This window comes from Acanthochromis polyacanthus, chromosome 11 (assembly GCF_021347895.1).
Source record: "Acanthochromis polyacanthus isolate Apoly-LR-REF ecotype Palm Island chromosome 11, KAUST_Apoly_ChrSc, whole genome shotgun sequence".
Taxonomy (NCBI): domain Eukaryota; kingdom Metazoa; phylum Chordata; class Actinopteri; family Pomacentridae; genus Acanthochromis; species Acanthochromis polyacanthus.
The window spans coordinates 37,485,016-37,506,897 of NC_067123.1; the positions used below are offsets into that span (position 1 = coordinate 37,485,016).

A 21,882-nucleotide genomic window follows, 5' to 3' on the forward strand; every position below is an offset into this window, starting at 1 on the left:
TGAATATTATCTTTTAAATTTTTTGATCATTGTTTCAATGTTTGATTTCATGTAGTTTATTTCATTTTTTCTATATTTGGGTCTGACAGGGTTAAAAGGGGGTAAGGTTTTAGTTTTACACAGTGACTGGGACTCAATTGGCCATTTTAAACAGTGCTGTGTTCTACTTTATCCACTGAGGCACTTCCTCTCTGTGTGGCACTGATCGCCTCTCATACTTCAGCCAGTCTAACGTCACTTTAAATAGCCTGCCCCCCCTCTCATCCTCTTTTAACACACTACCATGATATCCTCTATGTGCCTCCTATTCAGCTGTCCGTCTCAACGCTGACCACAAACTCTCCACTCACGGAAAAGTGGAAACGACTCTTTTCCAGCTCTTTGGATCAAATCACGACCAGCACAGAGAGTTTTGGGACAGAAAAGAAAGCGCGACATAGCTTTTTTTTTCCTCTCCACTGAGAATGTGGCGAACCTGAGGTTGGAGGAAAAGAAAGAAGGCGGACCGCAGCTCATTGAACGATCAGAGAGAGAGAGAAAAGAAGTAGTTTAATGGCGAGAACTACATGAAATCCTGCCGCGGGATCAGAGGACGAAGCAGCAGCAGAAACAGAGCCGCCGTAGATTTTCAGACTGCATTACCTGAAGAGTAAAGACGAGAGGTAAGAGGAGCGACTGCACCGTTACATGATACACGAAGCATCCGAGGCAGGAAAGATTGTAAAAAGCACTCACGGAGAGGCTCAAACTCAACATTCTCCTTTTGCGCACAGACGAACGCTGCTATTTTTAGACAGGAGCGGGAGAGTGTGATTCCCAGGAGGATTTATGTGAAGTTTTACACGCATCAAAGTTGTGCTGACACCCTCCCAGAGAAGCTTTAAGAGGCTCATCAAAGTTTAATCGAGCGAACAGGCCCTTCAGCGTGTCCTCGTGTCGCTGCTGTTTATTCAGGAACACCGCGATAAAGGAAGGTGAAAGCCGAACCAACACGGCCTAAACAGTGGCCTCTGATGAAACACGCGACTTGTTTGCAAAAGATAAACGGCCATTTATGTCGCAGAGGGTGTAATTTAGTGTGTGTGCGTGTGTGTGTGCGCCAAAAAGTTTTCCTGCGTAAACTGGAGATGTCGCCGCGCAGGAACTCGGCCCCGTTTTCGGTTCATTTTACACGCAGCGATCAGACTCGGTAGTGTTGGAGCCTTTTGGGGGGCTTGTGTTAGGAGCTAGCAGTGAGAGTTTCTCTGAGGTTTGGCAACTTATTCGGAGCTCCATCTCACGGCTCTGTTCCGCTATGTCCGGGAGACTCCCCGCTTGCGCCACGCGTGCGCACGCAGCCACTCCCTGCTCGAGTTTACGCAAACGGCGTAGACTGAGCTTCAAATGAAAGTTCTTCTACAACCGTTTCCCGGTTAAATTTACACCGTAAACCCAATTTAAATGCCTGATAGGATTTATTTTTTTTATATTAGACGTGATCTGAGTAATTTTTTCTCTGAAATAATCAACTTCGCGCATTCGCCCCGAAGGAATTTACAATCTGGACAGCACATGACAGCCTGTGCCGTTTGGTTTTGCTTACCTCCATTAAAACATAACCGTTAAACGATTTAACTCTCCTGTTGTCCTCATTTACTGTCATCAAAAATTTTGTTTCCTTATCTGACGAAAATCCAAAAATTCTGCAAAAAAAAATATAAAATTCCCAAATTTCTGAAAATTTGCAAAACCTTCAGGAAGAAAATTGCAATAATTCCTTAAAAAATCCTTTAAAGGTTTTATTTTTAAAAAAATCCTCAAATTTGGCCAGAAAATTCTTGTAAATATTTTCAAAAAATGAGTAAAAATCTTCCAAAAAGTCCTAAAAAATATCTAAAGTGATTACATATATATCAATAAAACTTCTAATATTTTCTTTAAGAATATTCACATAAAAATCAACCAAAATCCAGCAAATTTCGCTGGAATATATGAAGTGAAGCACATTATATAAATACATTTCTTCACCGTAAATTCAGAAAATGTTTTACTCTGATATTACAGTAGCATTCTGGCAACCACAGCTGCCGGAAATTTACCGTAAAAACAATTTATTTTACAGCGTGGGATATATCTTGCATGCATTTTTATTAAAAGTAAAAAATACATATATTTTATGTTCATTGTGATGTATCCTTACAAATTCCATAATCATTTATTATTGAAACAATCGCTTCTTAATAAAAAATGACTGGATATTACTAAAATGTCAACTAAATATAACAACAACCACCTTCTAATTAGCTAAACAAAAATAAAATGAACTTATTCAGAAATAATTTTGATTGTGGGTTTTTTTTAAATTAAATTGAGATAATCATGACAGGTATTTTTTTGGCAATATATCAAATTTTATCAACAGGTTTACTACAATATCTTCATAAATAACTTTGAGTTTCAGTTTTACTCAATTGTATATATAATATTTAGAGGAATCTTTGTGTAAAAATGCCATGAGGTGTTTGGTTATAGGCGGCCATGTTGGTTTTAGGCCTGAAAACAGCAAAAATGTCAACTAAGATAGAAAAAGTCCCACAATTCTAATTTGACCTGTATCTCTGGAAACCCTCTGACCTTCCCTCACCTCTTCCTGCTTGTCATCCTCTCAGATGGTGAAACCTGCAAATATTTTAAAACACTGTAGGGTCTAAGAGTGGCAGCAAAACTAATTTGATTTTAACACTATTATTTTTAAATCAACAAAACAAAATGTGATGTTCAGCTGTTTCATCTTTCCGGCAAAAACAAGAAAACGCTCCATAAATGTGTGAGTCGTGAATGTGGGAACATCCAGTGTGGATGATGCAAAGGAGGCTACATTTACGCTCTCAAATTTTTTTATTAATTTGCGTTCAAAGGTGGTAGTTTTTTATGACTTTTCATGAGATTGTTTTATCTTCTTGTCCAGAGTTTCTGAGATACTGTCATGCAGACGTAGACTCAAATTTCAAAGTGCAAAAAAAATGTACTCAAAGTGGGTCAACAGGAAATAAATATACACATAACTTGTTGATATATCAATCTAAAATTCTACAGGTACCATTTCAACTGTCCTTAGTGTGTGAAAGTAAAGTTTCAATCAAACCAGAGATGGTCGAGGAGAAAGCTGATTATACATCCAAAAACAAGTCCAAGCAAAATTTCTGAAAACGTGACATTCTGTGTTTATGTCGCGTTTATTCCAGGTGCAGTGACTTGTGCTGGGAAAAAAACTGTGTGTGTGTAGATGTTTACACATGATTTAAGTTGTAGACGGCCAAAGGCAAGAATGCAAACAGGTTCATTCTTAACACAAAGAGGCAACACCTTATCCTAATATTAACACAATGTCAGAATGTTTATATCCTCAAAGTGACTTTATTGTTTGCAAATTGCTACATTAGCTTTACAGACAATGGCCATGTGTGCAGAATTATTTTAAAATGAAAGTTTATATTGATAATATTTGTTGTGGAGTTTACGTTATGGACGATAAAGGGGAACCTCCCCTTTAAGGCCATAAGCGTTTAACCCTGTAAGACCCAAATATAGAGAAAAAAAATGTAAAATTAAATATTAGCAAAAATAAATAAATAAATAAAACAAAAAACAACAATTATGTATACATGTATAGAAACGCACATATAGAAAAAATGCAAAAAAAGAAAAACAATAATATATAAACCCAAATACAGAAAAAATGCGCAAAAATCAAATATATAAATCTATATAAATAATAGAGAACGATAATAAAAAAATACACTCTCCAAAATTAGTAAGATTCTCTCAAAACATTCTTTAAAGATTGTAGGACTGCAGGCCATTATTATTAACAATAACATGAGTTTTTTGTTTAGCCTCACTGTACAGTCACTTTAAATGGAGTTACTAAAAACTGATGATGCTGCCGTTGGAAAAATCCCCCTCATCTCATGTCCAGGCTTTTATTTTGATGACTCGTCTGTATTATGTTGCTCCACCAGAAACCATTTTATCATGTCTCCATCATACCTGCCATTTATCGTGCTTTAGAAATATGTATTTGATGATATTTGTGACGTCAACCAAACTGCCACGTTGGTGGTTTAGACTTTATCTTTAACTCCACATATAAGGATGCTGCTGCCTAAACTGCCTGTGAGTTTTGGGGCAACATCTCGTCTCCCTCCGTCCCTCCTTTTTTCTACAGTCGGCTTTTCCATCCACCTTCCCGCGCAGCTGTTTGGAATAACGATAAATCTGTTTTGTTTCCTCTATGGGTAGAGAGCAGATCCTAAGAAGTAGTTCTGAGAGACCGTAGCTGGGCTCTTACACTCGACCAGCTCCAGCTGCTACTCATTGTGAAGGAAAGCTGGCCTTGGCGTCATAGCTGTATTAAGCAGGGTTTTTCCTGCCTGGAGGAATTTTGCTGGATAATGCACCAAAGAGGTTTTAGCCAGCACCAAAGGAAAATCACCAGAAGCCAAAATGATGACAACCGAGAACAGAACACGCATAAATGCCTCGATTTCTGTCAAATAGGAGAACACAGACTCATTGGCTTTCGCTGCATGTAGAGTGATTATGCTTCCAGTTGTGTGCAGCCAGTCACCCCCAAAGTTCATTCATTTCCAAGTAAAACTCTGTAACAGTTTCTTTTAGACTAAAAAGCCTGTTGTGTACTCAGGAAACAAAACACGAGCAGCAGGAAATGAACTACTCTGCATGTGTAGTTGTACATAGCGGATCTGCCAAGAAACAACCGTGCAGTTGGATGAGGATATGTAAATTACGTGCTCAACAGGACACACCCTGAGCTACTTTGTCTTTTCAAACCTGCTATTAGCCTCGGCTGGAGACTTTCAAACGTGCCCTGGGGAGGTGAAGTTTCTTGTTCAGTGTCGCTCCCTGCAACTCATTGTGTGGATCCTTGTGGCTGTAGATCAATGGAATAGTGTTGAATCATTAGCTGGATGTGTATTGCTTAATCCAAAAAATGGATTCCATGATGCTGCAAGTGGTCACATGGTACGTTTTAATGAGAAGCCTGTCCTATGAACCGGCTGCGTGGAGATTACAGGAAGTTTTTAGAGCTCGTCTAAAAGCCAGGTCATCGTGGCCTCAGTGACACAGAATTTGACCCTCTTTTTTATTTTCAAAATTTCTCTTTTGTGAGTGCTCCGCTTTTATGAAGCAATGCTGAACAGTTAAAGGATCCCTTTCGTAGGAGACACTGAAAGACAACTTTGAAAAACGAGGCCATGATGACGCTCACACAGACGGAGAGGAGGCCAGAGGTTAGAGGTCAACTTGTGGTCTTTTTTCAGGGCCGATAGCAAAACTGATGAGTCTAAATGAGCTTTTTTCTGCTTTAAATGAAACATCCGTTGCACTTGTTTGTTGCACTTTGTACTAGATGATCAGCCAACAAAATTAAATGCAAGTTTGCTTTAGCTCATAGCCAGACGTGCTCTTCTGCCAATGATTGATCTCCTCCAGTCAGGAAATCCTCGACGAGATCATCCACCAGCACATTAAAACTTCTGCTGCTACTGAAAGGCTGCTACTTGTCATGTCATACGTAAGACATTCTTGGAGGATTTTTATTGCAAGTTATTTGTGCACATTTTGCTTTTGCTTACGGTAGTTATAATGTTGCCAGTTTGGGAGTTAGCGTTGATCTGCTGTCCTGTACAAAGAAAGCAAGCTGTCTCTAGTTCAGATCAGCTTCAGGTAGAACGTGTACTTTGCATTTCAGGAGTGAGATCCACACCAGAACTCTTGTAGCCCTCGAGGTTGGTTTCCAGTTCCCCCCCGCTAGACAAAAAAATCCTTCTGCATGTTCACCAAAATCCACTCCAGCACCGAATACAAACCTGCACTCATTAACATATTCTAACGCAATCCGCAGAGAGCCGTTCTCTGTTTGAAGCATTTAAAGGACTTAACCCGATCTGCACTCAGCTGAGTGGAAACGTGGACAGTTTGAGGGAAAGTAGGACGGTTTATATGTGTGACCTGAGAGAGACGAAGCAGGTTTACTGAAATCCTCACACTGATTAAAGACAGGATAGTTGAAGTTTGACTGCTGTTGCTTTAAGGTGAGTTGATGTGTCTTTGAATTACAGCAGCTGTTCGGTTGAAGTAAAACCAAGTCTGACTGAGGTGCATTCATACCAGACAGTTGGGTTAAAGTTTACAAACGCAGCTGAGTTTCTGTCTCCAGTGATTTGCATCAAAAGACACTCGCAATTTGAAACGAAACACTGACAGCAGACACAAAGGTGCAGCGGTTTTATAACGATCAGACTCAAAATCTGCTGATCCGACGCTGTGGTGACATCAACAGGTGACTAAGCGTTCAGGTTAGGTGGCTCCAGTAATTACATCCCAGTTTATTTGACTGGAGACACATCAGCCAAGCTGCTCTTCAGGTGTCTGTTGCTCCTTTATTGACATCAGTTCACTTTAAGCTCAGAATTATCACAATTACTTTCAGCAAATTTGGTTATTCTGTCAACCCTGTAGTGGCGTCTTTACAGTGAAAAGTAAAGTTTTTTTTGGGACATTTAGCAAATAATCAAAGTCTCATGTAACCAGAAATTGTCTTTTTGTTCATCTGTTTTTCTCAAAATACTGCAAGATAGTTATTTTCACCATGGCTGTGTAACCGCTGCTTTCAGTCCTGTTCAAAACTGACCATTTCAGTTATTCTTAAACTTTAAATACAGCTGAGGTGCTGCTGTCTACACCCCTTTCAGGAAGAAGACTCTCTCTGCTACTCCTCTCTTCTAACTTTTTCTTTGAGCGAGTTTTATCCCCTCAGTCAAATCCACAGCTGTCGTTTTTTTTTTTTTTTTTTTAACTCATCTGTGTGCTAAGCTGGGTCAATATCTGATTGCAGGACTTTTTGTATCATAGTTGACATTTTTTGCTGTTTTCAGGTCAAAGTCAACATGGTCGCCTATAACAAACACCACATGGCATTTTTACACAAAGATTCTTCTAAATATTATATATACATTTGAGTAACTTTGGACTTGAGAGGTTATTTATAAAGATATTGTAGTAAATCTGTTGACTACTTTATATTAAATAAGTCAGAAAGCCTTGGAGTCTTTCAGTCTTTTCTTCAGGAGGAAATGACATCATGTGGAGCAGATCATGTGATCTGGAATTAACACACTTCCTTGAGAGGTGTTTTTGTGACGGGTAACTTAGTGGGAAGTGATTTTTATATATTATTTATGTAGTCCCTCAATTATATACTGACTAAGTTGTATATAAAATCCGTATTTTCGTGGTGCAGAGCAGCAGCTGACAACAAAAACAGCTAAATATGTGAGTGAAAACAGCTTTATTGAGAATTTAATTGTATTAAAATGCATTATATGTGAGCACAGAGAGCAGGACAGAAGCAACCAGATATAAAAAACTACTTTTACGCAAGTTAGAGCTCTGACTTGTATACGTTTTAAGCTAATGGTAACGTTAGCCACATTAGCTACACAACATGCTAACACTAAGGACTTTCCTATTGTTGTGGGGACATTGCTGTACAAAATAAATGCAACTAATACTCAATATATTCAGTTCTACAGATGCTGGGAGTGTTGTGTTCACTCTTGCAGTCAGCAGCAGAACATTTGGTTTGTGGCTGAAACATTGTAGAGTTAACAGAATGGGTCTAATATGGTAAATAAACCTGGTGGACTTGTAAACAGCTTCTCATTCTGACTGGCTCACCTTGGAAGGTGGCTGTAATTTCTAAAGTTTCAGGTGCAAAAATTGTGGTTCCTCAGTTGGTACAGAGCAGCTCAGAAAAGTTCTAACCGGCCTGTAAAGCTGGAAGGCCGTCTGGCTGTGGAGGGGGTTGAGAACTAGCAGAAGAAGTCGTCTCCTTATTTTAACAGCTTTTACTTTGCACCACCGAGTTTATAACAACCACAAAACGTACGATACAAATGGGTCTGCGCTATGTGGAGCCTTTTAAGCCTGTAAACATAATCTAGGAGACGCCCCAGATAGAAGTATAAACCTGTCAATGAGCATAATAGGGCTCTTTAAAGTATTGTTGCTCTTTGATCTGATGCTCCATTAATAACTTGAATTGCTTTGTAAAGTTCCAGTGTAGTGTTTTTAGCGTTGTGTTCCCATAGTGGTTATAGTGGGAATGAAATAACAGTCAGCAGGAAGCATCACGAGTCGTCTTGCTCAAGAGACGATTAGCTGTTTATTGCGCAATTTCCTCTAGCCGGTTTAGATACAGTGTGCTGTTAATCAGCAAGGACATAATAAATCAATTGCACCTCAGACAGGTCTGTTGAGGCTTTTCTATCACCCTTTTGGAGATACCAACCCTGTAGCATTTTTTTATAACCACATGTTCACTGCCACCCAGGTGCAGAAATGTTTTAGTTTTTTGTTTTTTTATAGAAGGGAATTGGCTGTCAAGCTGAGTTCACTTTACTGTCCCAGATGACTTCTCCAGGGGTTTTTCTTTGCTTTGAGTGCAGCAAAAAGCTAAAATCCTCCCTTCATTTACTCCCTTTCATCTGGAGCTGGAAATGCCCAGCAGATACGATGCCTGTCGCTGATGCTCAGTGAGATTAATAACCTCCGATCGATCCTTATTCCTCTCGTCTCCTCTCTGTTTCCTCTGCTTCCTCTCAGGATATTGTCACAGCTGAGTCGGCTGCTGTGTTTATCTGATGGAAAATCTGAATCGAGTTCGCCGGGCAAACAAAATCGTCTTTTTAATACCTGTTTTAATTTCCTTCTAAATCAGTCTGCCTCTGCTTTGTCTGTAGGATGTTGTCTGAGCTGAGAGAGCAGATATGGGCCGACTGGATTTGGTTCCCCGAAGGCCACGGTTGGGACGACTTGAAGGATCACGATGGCAAAGTCTTCCCTAAAACGCAGGACCTCTGGGCGACTATACCCATCGCCCTCTGCTTCCTCGTCATCAGACAGATATTTGAGCGGTGAGTAATGTGTCATCACGGCATCATTTGCCTGCTAATCGAGCCTTTTACCTGATTTGCATGTGTCTCGCTGACAAATGTGAAATGACGTGTGCGTGTCCTCTTTCCAGGACGGTAGCGATTCCTCTGGCCTCTCTGATGAAAGTGAGCGACAAGCAGCGTGTTCGCGCTTCTCCTAATCCCGTCCTGGAGTCCTATTTCTGCAGCACATCAAAGCATCCCACACAGGTACTCATCCCGCCAACACCGGAGCCTCATAGGCGTTGTAGATGTGCTGTATGTGTTCCAACAGTAGCACACCCTGACCTTTATGGATGTCAGAGATGCTGCTGTTTGATGTTTAGTTGGAAAACATATTTTTGCACGCTTGAATTTATTGTGGACACTCAGCTAAGATCAATTCATGACTTCAAAACAACTGGCAACCTTCGAGGCTGGAGAATGGAAGTGGCAAAAACTCCATTTTCTCAAATGATGCCCATAGACCGCCATGTTAACCCTTCAAAGGGTTGGTACGGCTTGTTGTTTTTTTTTAAATGCCAAAATTACATAATTTATCAGCACCAGAAACAGTGAAAAAAGGAAAAATGATCCGAATTTGGACTTTTTGGCAGTCCTTGAAGGTATCATGTGCCACTTTTGGTTTCATAAGAATAATGAGATAACTGAGAATCAGCAGCAGACTTTGTATTGACACTGTGTAATAGGAGTCTTGGCATAAGCGGCTTTAGGGCATTGTACGTGATATTTGCTCTGATTTTTTTTAAATTGAATTTGAATTTTACTTTCTGCAGATTGATTTGGCTTTTTCTTTTTAAGATAAAAGTCTAGTTGGTTGAAAATCTCTGCTGCTGTTGATTTTCTACCACAAAATGACCCAAATCTAAGCTTCAAATTGATATATTTCATCCAATCACCATTTTTCTACGTGCCTTATTTAAGATTTCTTTTATCCAGATGCTGTAAAAAGTAAAAAATTCTGCCGTCATTGACACAACCGTTGTTCCACGATTGACTCAGCTGTGGCCAACAGTCATTTAACAAAAATTCAGGGACTTTGGGCTGAATTGCAGGTGCTGACAGTGAGCAGGTGGGAAACCTGTATAGAAACCAATTTAGAAAATGCAAGAAGCAACACGCCTTCAGTGTGTAGAACAAAGCTTTTTTTCCCAGCGTTTGTAACCCGGGGGCACTTCAAAGTTTTTTCTATTTTTTGTCAAATAAATAATCAGAGAAATTCTGTCTTTTTAAATATAATTCACATTTTTCTGATTTTATTATACTGCAGAAAAGACATTTGGAGATCTCTCTACTTCTTGCTGGCTGAGCTGTTTCTGTACAGGAGCAGGACTTTATCTAGACATTAAATACAGCGCTGACTGTAGGAGCCATGAATGAATTGTTGTTTTATTGTAAGGTTAAGGGGCGTATTAATTGTTTTTTGTGTTTGTTTGGTTATAGTATTATTTTGTGATCATGTTGGAAATAGAAATGATGGGTCACATGGATATGGGCGGCAATAATTAAGCAAATTTTTTATTGTTTGAGAGGGGGTGAGCTGGGTTGCTGTATTTTTGTTTGTTTACCACGATTTTTCTTTGATTACTTTAGTTATGACTTTGCATACGTTTTCCTGAGTCGACTATCTTTTTTCTTTTGTAAACGGTTACATTTATTCTTTGGAAGTCTTAGTGAATTCTTGTGTTTAGAGCGTCGGACAAACAATTCCTCAGCGACTCTTGTTCGTTAAAGTCGCTACATTTTGTCAACAAAAAAATCCAGCTCACCCTCTCTCAAATAATGGAAAAAAAAAGTCAAGAAAGGTGAACAGGTGAATATATTCGCTTAACTAACCCCGCCCGCTATCCCTCTAGCCAACATGATCACAAAATAATATCATAACCAAACAAACACAAAGCACAATCAGTGTGTCTCATAACCATGTAATAAAACACCTGCTCATTCATGGCTCCTACACTGCCTCTTCTTCTTTGTGCCCTGCTTTTGTCCTCAGAGCTCCATAGAGAGTTTAAGTAAACAGACGGGCTGTTCGGTGCGGCAGGTCCAGAGGTGGTTCAGGCGGCGGAGAAACCAGGACCGACCCAGCAAGGTCAAAAAATTTCGGGAGGCGAGGTAGGTTAACGTCTTTAGCCAGACCTCAAACTCACCATTTCACCTCTTTTATTGATGTACAACTACTCATGATGGTGTTTTCTTCTTTCAGACTGTATGTCCGTAGAGTTTTGTTTTTTTTTCTGGCAGAAAAATGCCACCAGGTTCCTAGAGTCTCTTGTTTCTATGACAACACCATCTTGACAGCGTGTCACCGTTGTGTGACAGACTAACACTGGCGTGGTGCTTTATATCTGACATTTCATGTAGCTTGAGACAGACACACTGCCGCTTTCTGGGTTACCATGGTGACAAGTTCCTCCCTTTCCTGAAAAAGAGTGACGACACCTGTGCCCTCTTAAAAACTTTACGATCTTCAAGTGCTCGAAACAGCTGCACAAGTAAGGTTGAGTGCTCTGAAAAAGACACTGGCTGCAGCACTTTTTTCCTTGTTGGGGAATTTTTTTTCAAGAAAATTTAGGTGCTCAGAATAATCGCTGATTTCGGAGAGGTCCTGCTGTGCTTTTACAGTTTCTTTAAAGTCAGCAAGGTATATTTCAGAGGTCATGGATGCACAGAAAAGTGTGTCTTGGGGATGACTTAATAATTTGACTTGATTGCACCTGCGAAAATGACGCTAAAGAATTGATCCAGGAAGAGGAAGTGTGTGCTTGGCTTGGACACCAACCAGCCTGTGAACGGCATTGAAAAGTCCTTGCTTTGTTTAATGAGGTCACATGCCGAAAATGTTAAAAAAGAAGTGCTTTACAACACTGGCCTTGAAATCCTAGACCTCTAGAAACATCCCAGTCGTGGGTGTGAAAGTAAAACAGTAACAGTGGTTTATTGAGTGTGTTCTTGTAAAGCTTCGGTGCGAGCTGCCGCTGCAGAACGTTTACGCTGTATTTAAGTGCTCCGTGGCGCACCGATGACTGTTTCCTCATCGGCAGTGTCTTGGCTTTCAACCCGGACGCACCCACATATAACGGGAGCAGAGATTTCTCAAAAAGCTGTTGCAAAACAAGCCACAGTTATGATGTGATAGTCACTGAAGCAGTAAAATGATGATGGACACACTGAATGTAACCCCGGTGTTTCCCAGCAGCTGTTAGAGGAAGTTTCCTGCCCCGTGTGATTCACCGTTCGTGCTGGATGTGATATCTGATGCTTTTTAAAGAGTTCATTTGTGATTTCCTTCTATATCACTTGTTTTAAATGTCAAATGAAAAGTAAATGACATGTTTCTCAGAAGCTTCAGACACAGGTTGATTGTTTCCGTCATCTTCAGCAGCAACATGAGCACACTTGGCACATGTCCTTAAATTTTCTTTTGTTTGATTTTTCTTTCTTCACATCCTGGAAACCCGAAAGCTTTGTGCCTTTGTTTGAATATTGTTTGTGCACAAGTGGGAAGGTTTGCCGGTTTTGTTCTCTGTGAAAGGATGCTTTGCTAGAGCGGTGTTTTCTGAGATCATTGTGCGTTCTCTTACAGTTGGAGATTTACCTTTTACCTTCTTGCTTTCTTTGCTGGCCTGGCAGTCCTTGTGGATGTGAGTAGTCCATCTGGTTTTTACAATAAGCAAAGCAAAAAAAACAACATCTGACACACTTTTCTCATGACTAGAAAAGTCTTTACTGATATTGATATAAAGGTCCCATATGGTGAAAATCCATTTTCAACGTGTTTTGTGGTTGTTATAAACTTGTGCTATTTCTCGAAAACTCATAACTTTATCGACTGTTAAGAACTGTACTGAGCTACAACGTTCCAGTAGTCTTCAAGCTTACCAAAAAGCTGAAGTAGTTAGCATCAATGTTATCGCCATAGCAACTGAAAACATCCTAAACAGTACAAAGAGAAAGCTTAAATACAGTAGAGAAAGCTTACACCATCTGTGACTTCTGCACAGACAACCACTGTCCAAACGAATAGATTAAGAGACAGAACACCAATACGGCACCGAAAACTTCCGTAATTAACTCGGGTAACTAGCATAAAATGTAACTACATGCATTAAAATCCGCACCGTCCTTCATAAGAAGAACTCGCAGGACTGAGCCACGAGCAAAACACACCAGATGTCCTGCTGTTGGTGGTCAACCGTTTAGCTCCGCGCTGTCAAACACATGCAGAGAGAGTTTTCTTCCTGAAGGAGGCGTGGACAGCAGCAGCTCAACTCCCATTAAAGCTATAGATGCTGTAGAGAACAGAGCAAAAACTAAAGGTCATACATCCATAGTGAAACAAACCATCTTTGCAGTACAAAACAACTAAATGACACCTTCTGGTTTACATGTGAGACTTTCGTTCATTTGATGAAAAGGGGCACACTATGGGACCTTTAACAGAATGAATTAGAGTTGCTACATATCACACATGATCAGCAATAGCAGAGAAATGTAGAGAACTGGAGCTTAGATTTGCAGCTACAGTCGGCGCACTCTTTGAGCTTATTGTTTGTACATGAGCGTGGTTTTGTGTTGGACACTTAAAAACCATCTTTTTCCTCTCAGAAACCATGGTTCTACGATATGAAGATGATGTGGGAGAACTTCCCGAAAATGGTAACTCTTTATATTTGTTTATGCACACGATGCATCCCAAAGTACAGAAAGTGGCTTCCCCTTCCCTTTTAAATTGATTTATATGTGTACCATAGACATGAATAATTGATAAAATGATGAACTCTTTGTGTTTCCTTTCCAGCCGCTGTTGCCTTCACAGTACTGGTACTACATGATCGAACTGGGCTTCTATATCTCGCTGCTTTTCAGCGTAGCATCAGATGTCAAACGGAAGGTAAATAATACGGCTTTGTCTATAAGCTACTATACTATAAACCCCCTCGGAAGCCCTCCATCAAGACAGATCGCTCACTGAGTGCGTAAAACAATGCATCCGAGCAGTTGGTAGTGTGTTTTGAGGTTTGAGTATTGATTTTCCCATTAAGTCCTGACATCATGTGTTTTATTGAGTGGAGCTGTCAGCAGTGAGAAGGCCGTTAAAGATAATGTCGAGTTCCACTTCTCTGTTTGGTAAAGTCACAATAAGCAAGTAAGCCTCTTCAGTTGGGAGGTGTTGTTTCTTGAGATGCTCTGTTAGAAATCACACTGTGCAGGTTTGAATGTTGTGGTCTGTGCCAGCATTCATTTTATAGCTCCACTTCACAAATAGTAGCTAATCTTTTAAACCAAAACAACCTATTTCTGCTTATCTCTGTTGAAATAAGCCTCGAATTTGAGGTCATTATTTTGTAGGTTTCAGCTGAGTTCCTTTTCTATCCTTTTGTTGTGTGGATTTAGTTTCTTTTTATAACCCGAAAACAGCATAATCTGCTGTGTGCAGAGAGTTAATCATTTGTAATACCGGCAGCAAGCGGTGGAACGCTGTCGATTAGTGACCAATCTTTACAGCCTGATCAATAAGTGACCAAACTCTGGTGGATTTGGGGTTTTGCATCATCTCTTTCCCTCTCTGCAGGATTTCAAAGAGCAGATAATTCACCATGTGGCCACCATCTCCCTCATCGGTTTCTCCTGGCTGGTCAACTATATCCGGGCAGGAACTTTGATCATGTTGGTGCATGATGCCGCAGACTATCTAATGGAGGTGTGACTCTAAAAAATCCTGACTGTTGTTTTCATCCAGCTGCAACAGGGAATGCATGTTTTAAGAGTTTAATTACAATCACACAGCAGCAGATACCATTAAAGCTCCCTGCTGAGTAGCTTAAGAGCACTCAGCTCCTCTCACAGTTCACTGTCTGCCCTCTAGAGGACAATAAAAGGAAAAGCTAATCGTCTTCTCTCTCTCTTTTTTTTTAAAAATTCCAGTCAGCCAAAATGTTCAACTACGCAGGTTGGAGAAAAACCTGCAACTTCATCTTCACATTGTTCGCTGCGGTTTTCATCATCACCCGCCTCGTCATCCTCCCCTTCTGGTAAAAATGATGTTGCATCACACTTTCTATCACTGAAATGAGCCGCTGATATTCCTGTAGGATGACAAGGCTCGAGCGATGACTGCTTTGCACGTCTTTGGTGACGGCAGCAGCTCTTCTCAAGGTTGCAATGCTGTTTACAATTTTTAGCGCTGACGTAGAAAACTGAAAACCTGCAGTAATGTGGGATTTAGCTTTTAATGTGTGACTGAAACAGAAAAGTTATTGAAAACAAAAAGAGATGCAATAACAGTACATCTTATCGGTCTAAAATAGTATAACCTGTGCTCAAACATTCATAAGCTGCACTACTGCACTGATAACATGAGCCTTCAGTCTGATGAACACGTACTTCTGTAACTTCAGTGCTGTGTCTGAAAAAAGTACCCAAGAAATGCACTTTTGCTTAAAAAATGTTTTAAGATGTTATATAGTCTTTTTTGACCTTGTTCAACCCTCTAAACACCAGGAAATTTCAGTTTGTTTTCTGCTTCTGCCACACTTTTAGTCACTGTGGACTAATTTTTACAGTAAAATACATTTTTCCTGCACCTCTATGGAAACAGCATGACTCAAACATGTCTTTAGTGCAGTAAAACAAAGTTGTAATACCAAGAATCCTAAAAAAAAGGGGGAAAATGAAAGTTGAATTTCTTTGATCATTTATTTTGCGAACAAAAATTCAGACCTGGAATCAAGTTTTAGAATAGGCTTCTAAGTTCCCACATTTTGTTATCAAAACTGAAAAAAAACAGTAGCTCTACATACTGTAGATATTGTACTGTTTGTGTTTTTAATTTGGTTCCATATATTTGCTCTGTGGAAGCACAGCCTGCAGTTCAACCCAGTTTGACCCAGAAAATGTCTCTGAGTTTGTGTTAGGTGACTGTTGGTTGTAGATTAATCACTAATGGCTTCCTGACTGTGTTTAGGGGCACAGAATATGAGGGCTGGACCCGAATATCCCGGATATTCGTTCACTACGGCGGTACACATATTCTATGACATATACACATATGTCTATGTGATCACCCTTTCCTCCCCCCAGACGAAAATATTCGGAGCTCGTCTCTTCCCTTCGCCTTCGGCCCACTTCGGCTCATTCCATCGTGTTCGGCTCATCCATTCGTGTTCGTTACCACCCGAATGGCTGGGTGGCTGCCGACTCTGAAGCCACGCTTCGCTTCGTTGCATAAACACAAGACAAGATGCTGAAGACCTCCGCTGTTTGGGAATTCTTCAGTTTAACTGAAGACAAAACGAGGCAAAATTTGGACCCGGGAGACCAGACGAACGGATCCGAATATTCGGGCCGTCTCTGCCACAAGCCGCCGCCGCCACTGCGCCCCCACCCCACCTCCCCTGTCCTGGACGTTACGGGTACGAATATTCGGATATTCGTCTTTAATAGGGCCTGAATATTCGGAGGCCAGAAACCACTATTCGGGCCAGCCCTACAGAATATTTAGTTGTTTGCAGAAGCAAACTGTTACTTTCTGGTTAATTTTACATGAGAAATGCATTTGTGAGATTTAGATAAAATATCATGGTATTAAGTTTCCTTGTCAAACAGCGTGCCACAGATTAGTAGTTCAAGAAATGAGAAGTTCAAAATCTGAGGATTCTCTCGGACTTTCTAGTTTCGGACTATGATAAATGGAACTCGCTTAACACATTATTTGTTTCAGTGTTTCCATCAGATTTGTAGACAATAAGCAAAATATAGACTAAAGCCCTCCATCCTCCAGTTTGCCAGAGCTCACTTCCTCTACTCCACCAAAAAAGCTGTTTGAAGAACAAGAGGGTTAAACATCCGCCGTTCTGTCACCTCCCTGTGTGTCACAATAGCAGCTGTGTACATGCCGCTCAAAACAAACAAATGCCATCTTAGGTGGGAAGCGGCAGTGAGACACAGTGATGTATTTTACAGCTGCTGACGCTCATTTTTATCATGCTGTATAAAGCTCCCACAATCCTCAGTGTATTACCACACAGGTAACTGGCTAACATGCATTGATTCATATTTTTCTTTGCAGAAATTTCAAACCTCTTCAGAGTGTTTTGTTGTAATCACAACAACGGCGCCATTGTCTGCTCCGCTGGCCTCCATCAATGGGCTGTTGAGGGTGACTGTAGGTGGCTCTGACTGGCCTCTTTGTCCTCCTTTGTGTCCAGGATCATACATACGACGTGGGTGTACCCGCTGACTCTCTACCCCCCCTTCATCGGCTTCTACTTCTTCAACGGGCTGCTGTTCGTGCTGCAGATTCTGCACGTCTTCTGGGCCGCGCTCATCTTGCGCATGGTGATCAAATTCCTGCCTGGAAATGTAAGAAACGGCCACTTTTTGTTTTGTTTTATTTTTGTTTGTTTTTTTTGCAAAACCTCTCATGTAAAGGCCTTTACATACGGTGCGATTTTAACAGTCTTATAAGTTCACCGTTTGCTATGCTGTGCGACATAAATCTAATAATCTTTGGGCTCGACATGAAGCTTGCTCTGTGCAGATTGTACGATGACAACGCAGCCGAGTATGTGAGTCGACGTGAATGCACAAGAATAAAATGTCAGAATTGGGCACCATCCAGCCATGAAAATAAAGAAGCAGGGAACTAGCCCTCGCCCGTATGACATTTATGTGTTTGGAGAGAAATCCCAAAAAAAGGCTGTAGGAGGAGAATATGGACGCTGCAGTTCCGCCGCTATGTCCTTCCATGTTTTGTCCTTTTTTGTCCGGTTGTGGTACGAGCTGGAGGACTCTGCTGCCACAAATCCCACATACTTGTTTTGATGCGTTTTGCCATTGTCACCACAAATCATCTACTTGGGTTTAGTGTGGCGCTGACCAGTATGTCATTTCATCCTGCATTTCTATTGGCTAGTTGTCGTAGGTCGCAGCAGCCATCACACTGAGATGGTCACTCCAGATGTGTGACACTGTCAGAGTTTTTATCACAGCTTGTTTTTGGTCACAAGGCCATGACAACGAACTAAATGTGCTTGGAAAATATTTAACATTTAGGCAAATATGAAGAAATAATCACATAATTCATCTTGTAGAAGCAACACTTTCTACAGCTGATAGTTTATAAAGCGCTGAATGGTTTAAGCCAAAAACACATATCTCATCTGCTGTCACTTTATGAACCATCAGGACCTCTGAGGTCATCAGGTTCTGGTCTGCTTTCAGTCCCTAGAGTTAGAACTAAACATGGTGAAGCAGCGTTTACTCATTATGCTCCACAGATCTGGAACAAACTCCCTGAAAGCTGTCGGTTCGTTCCAACTCTCACTTTTTTTAAATCACAGCTCAAGATTTTTCTGTTTGCCGCTGCTTTCCTATTATCGCTTATTTTACCTCATTTTAAATGCAAATTCTAAGTTTATTTTTTTATATGTATTTCTAATTTTCCTTGGTTCCAGTGCTTTAAATGTTTTAACCCTCATGTCGTCCTGCAGGTCAAATTGACCCGTTTTAAAATTTGAAAATGTTGGAAAAAAAAAAAACCCAAAGCATTTTCACAGTGAAACTTCTGATGTCCACATTTTCAACATTTTTGGGAAATCTTTGAACATTTTTTGGGGGAAAAAAGACATTTTGAAAATGCTTTTTAAGAACATTTATAAAAACATCTATTTTTTGTGAATGTTCTTAAAGAAAATATTAGAAGCTTTACTGGTATATATGTAATCACTTTAGATATCTTTAGGATTTATTTGAAGATTTTTACTCATTTTTTGAAAATATTTACAAGAATTTTCTTGCCAAATTTGGGGAATTTTTTTAAATAAATTTTTTTAAGGGAAACTTTTAAGAAATTATTGGAATTTTCTTCCTGAAGGTTTTGCAAATTTTCAGAAATTTGGAGAATTTTTTTTTTTTTGCTGAATTTTTGGATTTTTTTCAGACAAGGAAACAATATTTTTGGTGCCCATAAATGAGGACAGCAGGAGGGTTAATGCAAAGCACATTGAGCTGCCCTTGTGTATGAAATGTGCTGTACAAGTAAAGCTGCCTCGCCTTGCCTTGCCTTGCCTTGATAGGATATTGTTGAGGATGAACGGAGCGACAAGGAGGAGACGGAGTCCGAGGACGAGGAAGACGAGCGCAGGGGGAAGTCTAAAAACGGCCACGTGCAGAATGGCCACACCGTCCTCAACAACAACCACAGTAAGACGGACTGATGGGACGGTGAGAGCCGAGGCTGTAGGAGGAGTGACGCCTGAAAGCCAAAGAACGTGAAAGAGAATGGAAAGAGGCAGCGAGCAGCACCCAAACACACACATGCACACACTCATATCCTCCCTTCTGGTAGTCCAGTGTGGATAATCTCACCTCTCTGTGGATTACACTAAATTAAATATGAGTTAAAAGGCTACTGAGGAGAGCCACGATGATCTGCTTAAGCAGCAGAGTGTCTTCTCTTTATTTCTTCCCCTCATTTCTCCAGTTTCTTTCGCTGTTCGCCAGGATTTTGTGCTGTTGACCAAGTTGCCAAACTCCTGTCTGTTCTCGTAGCTTTATGTTTTATGACTGGAAGTGTTTTCAGGAGATTCTGCCATTAGGACGGGCATTTCCTTCCCTTCCTGCAGTCAGTTAAGTCGTCTAAGTGTTACTGCCCTCAAACCTGACTGATTTTTTTTTTCTTTTGCTCTAAATATCCAACCTGAAGTCAGTGACATTGTGATGAGCACTCGTGTGAATGTGGCAGTGACTTTCTGTGGACCATAACAGGAATTTCAGCCTCTTTACTAAAGTCCAGAGTTTCAGTTTAATAATAAATCCACAGCTGCCATTTTTGTCGCTTTGGTTCACGCCAACGGTTTTGAGACAGTGTTTGAAAAATATATTTGTTCCTGTGAGGTTTAAAGCTGAATAATTGGTGATAAATAATATTTTTTAACAGTTTGAGAGAAGGTGCTACATCTGCCACGTGTACTGAAATGTGCCTTGTGTGGAAGTTTGTCTTAAAATGCTCTGTCTTTCTGGGAAGCACAACGCACAGAGATCCTTTTAAACGTTTGTTTCGTTTATGCTTCACATCTTTTTAGTTGTATGATTTTATTTTACTTTATGTTTTATTTGTTTTTGTTTTTTTTCCTCAGTCCAGTCAACGGTTTAAATTTGGGAGCAATTTGTTTGAGTGTAACCCAAACCAATCTGTAATTGTTTATTAACTCTTTATGGGCTGGAAGAGTCAGTCGCATTTCCATTCAGTGTTGTTTATCATCCAAAGATGCACTTTATGGTTTCTTCTATAGATCAACATCGGCTACAAATCTAGTGAACAAGCTTAGTTACGGCGATTGATTCAGTGTGATTTCCTTGTTTGTTTAGAGACGTTTGGAATACGATTTCAATTTTGCTTGATATTTATTCTCATTAGTTTTGGTTTATGTTGTACAAAAAAATAATAATTAAAAAAGAAGAGCTAAAGGAAATCTTAAGTAAAGAAGTCAAAATGAAACACCAAAGTTTGGTTTACATTTTTGTGTAACCGCATCATTTGCAAGTGCCTTCATCATTTCAGTTGTTAATTGTAAAAAAAAACTAAGAAAAAAATCTGTCCCTTTGTCTGATTCTGTCGACTTTGAGCACCAACACGTCCGACACGTCTCCAGGTATCCAACATCCTGAGCGCCTCTGGACCAATCAGCTGCAGCTTCCTCTACAGAGCTTTGCTTCTACTGAAGTGTTTTTATTCTGCGGTATGTGTTGCTGAGTTGTAAAATCATAATGACGATGATGATAAAGATAATTGTGGATAACTATTCTGTCTTCTCTTTATGCTTTATTCATTTAATTTGAACATGAAGCTACAGTTTGACTTGAAAGTTTAACATTCAAGGTTTTATCACGTTATATGGACAATAAATGCAAAGAAATAAGAAGTATATATAATGAAGGTTCCTAAGGTATTAATGTTATTTTTCATTCACACATGGCAAACATTGACTGGTTTCAGATTCGGAGCTCTTGTGGGAAAGTAAACTGGAATTCTTTGATCAGACAAAAAACAAAAAAAGGAAAATATGAATGACTTTTCACTAGTTGCATTCAGTCTTTGTCAACAGCTGAACTGATTATGGTCAGATTAGTTTCATCATCATTTAATCTGTTGGATTTTAAAAAATTATCCACTTTTGAATCTTCAATAAAGGCAGCAAATCTCTACAGAATTGGAGAAAATGGAACCTGCATTACAGTATGTTTGTGTGTTCCAAACAATAATTACTTTTTTTTGTTTAAAGAGAAATTGTTGCCCCCATTTTTCTGTAAGTATATGAACTGACTGATTCTTGCAGCACAAAAATAGTTCTAAACTAGAAAAACTTGACTGTAAATGACACAGTGGAAGTAATGCCCTTTGCATGTTTAAATCTATAAAATACTACAAAATTCATCTGATGAAAAAAATTAATGACACTGCAATTTTTCCAGTTCTCCACTTCCCACATCTTGTGATTTTTGTCGGTGCTACAAGTCAATTCAAGCAGTCCAATAGGTCACTTTACTAGCTCTACTCGATCCTGTTTTATTCTTGTACTACATGCAGACAAAGCCCCTTTTGTAGACTTTGATTGTCCTCTTCTGCTTTGACGTTTTAAAGTGCAGGTTTGTTAATCAGAGGATGTGCGCTCCTTTCTTTGGATAAAACAAAATGACGTATCCATAATTCAGGAACCCTGTGGAAGTGGGGTAAATACAGTCTGGCAGCAGCGCCACACATCAGTCATTGGTTCCACTGGTGTGGAGTAGATCTGGAGGCAGCGTGGAGCTATTACACTATCAGATGGCACAGTGTGGTGGTGACACAGCGACTGGCACATTTCTAAGATGATCTTTG

At 40.0% G+C, this 21,882-nt stretch overlaps 1 protein-coding gene across 1 annotated transcript; it reads left to right on the plus strand.

The window, feature by feature from the left end:
- The first annotated feature begins 248 nt into the window (after positions 1 to 248).
- Positions 249 to 20,806, plus strand: cers2a (ceramide synthase 2a). The gene is made up of 11 exons (XM_022200098.2): positions 249 to 662; positions 8,808 to 8,981; positions 9,092 to 9,209; positions 10,996 to 11,114; positions 12,586 to 12,643; positions 13,608 to 13,658; positions 13,801 to 13,893; positions 14,575 to 14,703; positions 14,928 to 15,034; positions 17,210 to 17,363; positions 19,079 to 20,806. The coding sequence occupies exons 2-11, from the start codon at positions 8,809 to 8,811 to the stop codon at positions 19,217 to 19,219; spliced, it is 1,143 nt and encodes a 380-aa protein (XP_022055790.1). The 5' UTR covers positions 249 to 662; position 8,808; the 3' UTR covers positions 19,220 to 20,806.
- The last annotated feature ends 1,076 nt before the right edge of the window (positions 20,807 to 21,882 follow it).

Excerpts from the sequence above, each read along its gene's own strand:
- cers2a (XM_022200098.2), top strand. The coding sequence starts at position 8,809 with ATGTTGTCTGAGCTGAGAGAGCAGATATGGGCCGACTGGATTTGGTTC. Across the intron at positions 13,659-13,800 it reads GGGAGAACTTCCCGAAAATG|CCGCTGTTGCCTTCACAGTA; the intron begins GTAACTCTTTAT and ends TTTCCTTTCCAG. Across the intron at positions 15,035-17,209 it reads CTCGTCATCCTCCCCTTCTG|GATCATACATACGACGTGGG; the intron begins GTAAAAATGATG and ends CTTTGTGTCCAG.